Below are 7,862 nucleotides of genomic sequence, written 5' to 3' on the forward strand. Positions count from 1 at the left end.
GGAGCTTTGGAGACCCCGTCAAAGGGGGACCAAAAAAAAAAAAAAAAAGAATAAAAGAGAAACAATAGCTTGAAGAACTTCTGAGATGCAGAAAGAAATGTAAATTGAAGAGAGAAGATGACTAATCGACCCCAAGTCAGACTTAAGTGTCTCAGGAGAGCAGAAAGTAAAATTGCCTCTGCAGAGGAATAAAATGACCCTGGGAGATGGAAGAGAATGGAAAAGGTTGGAAACGCCACGAATAATTCTCGAGGAGCAGAGATTTGATTCAGGAAAAATTGCAATAGGTTTTTTCCTAACAACAATTCGAAACACTGTGGTGAAGAAAGAGGTCAGGGTTCAGGGGTAATTCAGGTAACAAGATGCAGAGGGAAAACAATACAAGTCTGGGACTACAGCAGCCTACAGTAAGGAAAACCCCAGGGACGTGTGTACAACCTGCTTTTCTCTTTTTCCTGATTCCTGACAGCATTAAATTCTTCTCATTTGTAACTACAATTGATGTGGCTATGTCAAAAATCAACAAGCATGCCTCACATTTTTACATTTTTCCTCCTCTTTTTTTCTAATATAGTGAAAGTCCAGGAAAAAAGAAAAAGGAACAATTCTGGCAAACAAGGGAAAGAAAAAGTGAGGCCAGAACCTTGGCCCAGTGGTTAAGGGAGTCAGATCTCACACAGATGATTCCGTGGCTTGAATTCAGGCCCCAGTGGCTTGAAATATACACCAGGTGCATGTGCATGACACACCGCTCCATGTATGTGACTGCCCCAAATCTGAACAGGATGGGGAAACGGAGAAGGGACTGTAGCATGACCATGCCCCACTGTGGGGGATGCTTTCTCCCTCTCCCTCAGGCACATAAACAAAAAGCTATAACAGCAGTTCAAAACAAGACATGCCAAAAAAGAAAAAGTTGTTTGCAAATAGCAGAGAGAAAATTCAATCAATTAGAGCTGACTGGGAAGTACCTTGGTATTTTGTAATCCATTTGGATAAACATTTTTATTAATAAAATGCATTCCAACCAAGCATTAGGAAGTGGCTAAAGTCAAAGGCAATGGAAAAAAGCATGGACAAGTTGTTTGCTTTCCTTTCCTGTGAATGTTTATGCTGATGGTTTTTGGGGGTGACTATTGTTAGCAGCCATGCTGACTACTGGGGAATTCTTACACGGAAGCTTGGAAAATACAGGTTTGTCCCTTCGTCCCTTAGAACCCAAGGGAGTTGTCTTGATGTAACTTATGCTATTTTGATAACTGCCTAGGAGCCATTATTTCACATATAATTTCAAAATAAAATGTTTGGTGTTTGGTAGGCAGGTTTTTTTTTTGTTTTTTTTTTGTTTGTTTTTTTAGGTTTTTGCCATAGGGCACATACACTTGCCAGAGAGAGAGCAAGAGAGAGAGAGGGAAAGTGACAAATCACAAGGAGGGAATGACCATGCCGTAATCCCTTCTCATCCATTCTCCTCTTGGGGTTTTGGGCACACACATGCCCAGTGTGACTTCAAGCTGCCAAGTCCAGGGCTTGAATCACGGTCAGCCATGTGACAGTCCAGTGCCTTAACCACCATGCTACCTGCTGGCCCGTGTTTGAAATTAAAATGTTTCAATCACTGAGCAAACAGACCTCTACTTCCACCCACACCATAAACATGAGTCTGGAAGGCTGGCTCCTTTAGAGACACTCAGGCCGCTACTGCAGACTTAGTCTTTCAGAATTGGGAGGTTGGGTATTACCTTACCTCAGGTTTTTCCTGTCACTCTGATGGCCCCTGGAGAGCCCTGTGACTCACTCTGAGCCTCAGTTTCTCGTCTTCTTCCTTCCCACACTAAAACATCATAATCAATTCAACACTGACTATACACAGCAAAGAGACTCCACATGCTTAAGCAATGGTTGACGGCTCAGGTAGGCTATTGCTCCAAAACACACATCTAGTCCAGGAGAAAAGCACATTGGGACTCTGTGCTAATTCCCTTCTTAAACAGATGATGAGCAAATAATACTACAGAAAGTATAAACCCACCAGTCCTTTACAGTAAGTAAGGAAGGCAGAATTAGAATATGAGAGAACTGAAAGACCGAAAATATGGAGGGAAATTACTGGGTCATTAAGAAAGTCATGATGCATTTTTGCATAGAAAAATGCATCATGGATTTCCCAACCACCTACTCTATCCAGAGATTAAGAGTTTGAATGAAGATAAAATGCAAATTCAAACACAGATGAAACGAGCGGAAAGATTACTCCTAGAGAACTTTGGGAGTATAGGCCAGTTTACCGTAAATACTTCAAAATGTCATTTCTCTTAAAAAAAAAAAAAAAAAAGTCCAATAATTTTTTTCACTTATTTCAGTTGGTTTTCAAAAACTAAATAAACACACCTCGGTGTTTTACGATGCAATGGTGAACTTATGAAGCTCTCACTCGGGAGCAATGCCAGTAAATATGCAGTAAGTATGGCACAGCGGGCTCAGCTTTGAAGAGGGATGCCAATAAACCCTAATCCCTGGAAGCTCCAGAGCCCACAGGCTACTACTACCCACTCCCATGTATCACATGTTTTTTCAATAAACGAGGGCGGAGAGCTCCAGTGCTTGCTCCATCAACCAGTGTGTGAAAATGAAGTCTGCATCACTGAGGCTCTTTTAAGTGCTCCAGACATGTTTTTTGATCAAAGAATATTCTACAGCCCCCATCACAGAGAATTTCTTATACATTTTACAGAATTAAGTTAGCAAACCCAGAGTCTTATTTAGGAAGGGTCACTGGATATCAATTCCCAGCACAGGGTAAATGCCAAGTGACCAAATTGAGAATAACTGTCTATGCAATGTCTATTTTGGGTAATTCTCCAGAGTTGAACCATTGGGATGGGCAAGGACACACGATGCTCTGTCAGCTAGCTGGTAAATAAAAACAAACAGCATCCAAACAGAAAGAAGGCTTTCTTACACGTCTGAATACAGCTCCGTAAGACAAGGAGGTAATTTCTAGAATAAAGACTCAAACACAAGAGGGAAAAGAAGGACCCCCGCCACAGGTGGCCGTGAACCCACAAGAATCATCTGCAGGACCCCAGGGGCCGGCTGACAGCCAGACTGCAGGAACGTGGCCAGGGTGGCACCTGGTGAGTACGTTCCCATCTGACTCTCACCCCTCACTCATGTCCCAAGGAGGACCAGGGCAGAAAGAAGCTAGAGTGCAGAGAGGAAGCCCAAGAGCAACCCTGCTTTGTTCGGAACCCAAATCTAGAGAACTCCAAGTCTTTTCAGTGGACAAATGGCTGCTCACTGAAGAACCGAGGAGACCACACAACTCAACATGCTGCATACCCCACAGTTCCTCTGGCTGTTCCAAACTGAAAAAGCAGAGTAAATACGGTATGACCAGAAATTCCAACACTAGAAATAAATATTCAAATGTTCTGAATACAATTTTGCCTTAAGGGCTTAGATTTGAAAGCAAAGAGCTAGAAAATTATTTATATTAAGATACAGAAAGATACAAAATAAATTCTTAGAAAACGAAGAATAGCATATATCATAAATAAAACTTAAAACCATTGTGATCTGTTTCAAGATACCTTACACCACAGTTTTGCAAACAATTTTATTTTCTCTCTCACACACAAGACCTTAGGCACAGGTTGAAGGAGGTCACAGAAGTCAGGGGTTCATACCAGCTGTCTGCTTTTACCTTCATAGGCTTTTCGAAAGGAGCTGATCAGAGGTGGCACAGAACAACTGGCAAATTACTATCTCACATCCTTGTTTTTCACTTACGAAATGAAGCATAATTAATTTCTGTACATAAAATGTGCATTAGTACCATTACAGGAAAACCAAGCCTGATGAGAAATTAATGATTCCGAACATTTTTAACACATACATTTAATTAATTATTTATTATAAACAGACCCAACATCCTAGTGTTAGTAGTGACACATTAACAAATAAAATTGCTTTTAAAAGTATATGCCAGACATTTGGCTAAGTAAATTCCATTGAGAAATGAAATGGTTTTTAAATTCAAACAGACTGAACTTTGCAATGTCATAGTACTTAACTTCAAAGTGGAAAACACAATAAATATGGACCAAAAAGAATAAATTTTGAGAACAAACATTTTAATAAATACTATTTATTTGTTGTAAAACATTCTAGTAAGTAATTGCTTAGCTGAAGTGCTTAAATACTTCAAAATTAGATGCTGTTGCCTATGAGGAATACTACCAGAATGAAACCAATTCTTCTAAATAATTAAGGAAAAACAAACTAATGTCTTTATTTTTTTTTTTCCTTTTGGCCAGAGGGCTTGTGTGCTCACCAGACCAGAAGGAGAAAGAGAAGGAGAGGGAGAAAATACCCTTTTGGGGAGTACGCTCACACCGCAATCCCATCTCCGAAATCTCTCACAACTTTGGGGATTTGGGTCATGCATGCACATGCATCCAGCATGTTTTTCAAGCCTCCGGGTCTGGACTCAAACTGTATGGCTGGCCATATGGGATCCAGCTCTCTTTACCAGCAGGCCACTGGCTGGCCACTGTACAATCTGCATGTCTATAACCAAAAGAAGCTGAAGAATGGCTCTTAGTAAGACTAGCAAATTGGGAGTCTTCCCTGACACACCTAAATGATATGCAGAGGAGATGACTCTCTTGTGCTCTGACTTGAGACTCCTGCTTTCAAGATACCATTTTGATGGCCTAGAAGAGCCATTTCTAACAAAGCAACCGAATTTGTTGTATATTTTGTTTCAGAATAAATGGATAAATAATCCACTGGACAAAAGAAACTGGATTAAATATAGAAAAACAAGGAATGAATAGTTGTAAAGTTCAAATTAAGTAAAATGAACAACCAAAATGCAAACATTTTCACCTTGTAAACTCTATGAAGAACCAAAGCTAAACAAAATTTTTGAGAAGCTCAAAAGAATAAAAAAACTTGAAATAGTACTCATTCAAATAACAACAAACCAAAGGGTCTTAGGTCTTTTCCCTTCTGAGTTATAAGAGCTCTGCTTGTGGGGAAAAATGGGTGCATTTTCATTTTTAGAAATGTATTTTATATATAGCTAATACAACTGCTTTTGTTATTACTGAAACAAACTATTTTAAAGGGACTGATTGGAAGATGTTTTCAAGGTTTTCTAATGGGAAAATTTATTAGCCTGTAAAGAATAACTAGTTCAATAGATTTAATCTGTAACTATAATAATCCCATTATATCTAAGCCAAATTGGATAGCTAATTAATAAGCTAATGAAGGACAAAAATGAAAAAAGACTTATTTAGGATGAATAATTTTAATATGTACAGCATTATTTAAGATACATATTCACATTTTCCCTCTTGTGTAATATGCCTACTTAAAAAAAATACAAATTACTTTCCCTGGATGTATGTTTGGAAATAAAATTAAAAATAAATTTTGCTTTCATAGACATAAATATTCAGACATACTACTATCTGAATACAATAATTTAACTATCCTAAGGCAAAAACACGGAATTATTTTTTAAATAGCTTTCAAAGCACCATTAATACAGAATTTTACATTGAAATTCATGAGTGACAAGTCTATTAACCTAAACAGATACAATGAAAATATGAGCTTTTAAAAGAATCGTTTTTTACATCAGTCATGTTAAAAGATCAACAGAGAAGCTTATAACTTATGAATCATGCCAGAAATATTTTTATACTCAAGTTCCATTAGAATCACTTTAATTAATAATGTGTTAGAAAGACAAACATCAAGGGTTAACCACAACACAAGTTGCTACTGTTACGTTTCCAAATTTAGTTCAGTGAATACATAAGTTGAAACAAAGCAATACAGAAACCAATTATACCACCAAGAATACCATGTACAGTGTACTTTGCGGGAGACGCTAAGGAGAAATGGCACTTTCTTCACTAGAAGTCACAGGAGCCAAGCGAGGGACTAGCTAGTAGCTGAACTGGGCAAGATCACAAGGCCCCACTGCACTTTAAGCCCTGCATAAGCAAAGGAAAGAAACGGGAAAGGAGACTGCTCCGGGTTTCCAGAAGCCAATGACTTCAGTCCCTGAATCAAAGTTATTGATTATGTAAATCCAAAATGACACATGTCTCTCCCTGAACCCCTTCATTCTGTGACGTACCATCAACACCATCTGCAGTTTCGCTTTCTTCTTCTTCTTCTTCTAGCATTTCAAAGGGAGTCATTATATCATAGAGAAAGGAGAGGAAACCATAAAACCAATCTGAACTTTCCTCTGCTAAAATATTAAGGACTTCCTCAAGAGAATCAATATTTTCATTACTGCCATCTTTGGTCAGGCCTACATAAGAATAAAGGAAGAGAGAAAGAGAAAATAAGGAGAGCAGTTAGGCGGAAAAAAGAAGTTGAGGAAGGGCGATCTCAAAAGGATGTGCATCGCGGTCACAGAGGTTTACAGAAAAGGGATTTTGGAAAATAAGGAAATCGATCAAGATGCACACCTTACAATCAACTCTCAATCATATGTACCAACAGAAAGCCCCACTGCCCCCAGTCTGCACCCTTCCTCCAAGCCCTGAGTGGGTCTGCCTTTTTTCCCATTCGAGAGTTTAAGGCTGAAAAACGGACACAATTGCTTAGCTGAAATCAACAGTCAGTAACGGGAAGAATGGAGAAAGCAAGAGTGGGGGAAAAGATGCACACTTTTTGCAACCTCCAGATTTATTCACTTACCAACCAGATATTATCGAGAGTTGATTATAAAAACATATTTATTTACTATGTATTAAGTTACATCATAACACATACTTATTGAAAACAGAAAGGCTAACTCCCTCATGTTTTTTCCTCTTAAGACATGGAGTTAGCTTAGGAAACTCTGGAGTTAATGACTAACATTACCACTGTTTATGTCATCCATAGCCAGAAATGTTGGATTGTTGGAAAAGTCATGACACATTTTTGCAGAGAAAAACATAGAAAAATATGCCATGACTTTTCCAACAACCCAATAAATGCACTCAACTTATGCAACGTGGATCATTTTAACACTTACATTTTAACAGTATTAAATATGGTAGCTCTATAAAACTCCAGAATTGACTCATGGTCTTTTAATTCTGGCCAATATTAAGAGTTAGCTATTAATAATCATTTGCCTCATCTACCAATATGAAGCTTGATCAAGGCCTTAGCCAGGATTTGGAACAAGAACATTCCAAACTCTTCACTCCATCAACACATGAAAAGAGCTTTGACTCCAAAGACCCCTGACTTCTGTCATTTTAAAGTACTGATTCCAAAATAGGCTCCCATTATGGAATGAAATCAGAGTCTATATTATTTTTATTTATTTATTTTTCATGTGAAGAACTGGCTGTGGATAGGAAAGGTCTTCTGGCTTCAGTAGGCATCAAACTTATCAATACCGCAAGAGTAAAATGCAGCAATAACCCATAGTCTAGAAGAGAAAAAATGGGGGATAGGTCCTGGCTGAAAGAAATGTGAATATCCACAATCACAGAGCTCTTCTGATTACAACCACCTAATGCAGTCATTTAAGGCTTTGGCAACACAATTTCTACATGGAGTAAAGCTATCCACAATCAAGACAGGTATGTAAAAAGTACTAACTAGTAAGACCATTTAAGTTCAAAGGTTACAGAGAATTTTCTTCACTTCAGTCAACAGAAGAACTATATCTTGCCATTCTTCATGTGTTTGGAAGAAGAGGAGATACACATTGCAGTTCGGCATTTAAACTATTGTTTGGTAAGCTCAGAACAGTTTTTTCACTGATTGTACTACTTGACAATTGCTATGAACTGGTTTCTAAATTCCCATCTGAACCTGTTACTTCTGAG

General features: G+C 38.3%; 1 protein-coding gene across 5 annotated transcripts in view; it reads right to left on the reverse strand.

Moving 5' to 3' along the window:
• Positions 1–7,862, reverse strand: part of ASPH (aspartate beta-hydroxylase) — a gene marked incomplete at its 5' end in the record, with an annotated part of 229,308 nt that overhangs the window by 212,906 nt on the left and 8,540 nt on the right. The window contains 1 exon segment of one of the 5 annotated variants that reach the window (XM_027774300.1): positions 5,306–6,340. Coding sequence (XP_027630101.1) covers positions 6,096–6,340 — 245 coding nt within the window. 5 annotated transcript variants of the gene reach the window in all.

Source organism: Tupaia chinensis, unplaced genomic scaffold (genome assembly GCF_000334495.1).
Source record: "Tupaia chinensis unplaced genomic scaffold, TupChi_1.0 Scaffold000421_1, whole genome shotgun sequence".
NCBI lineage: Eukaryota > Metazoa > Chordata > Mammalia > Scandentia > Tupaiidae > Tupaia > Tupaia belangeri.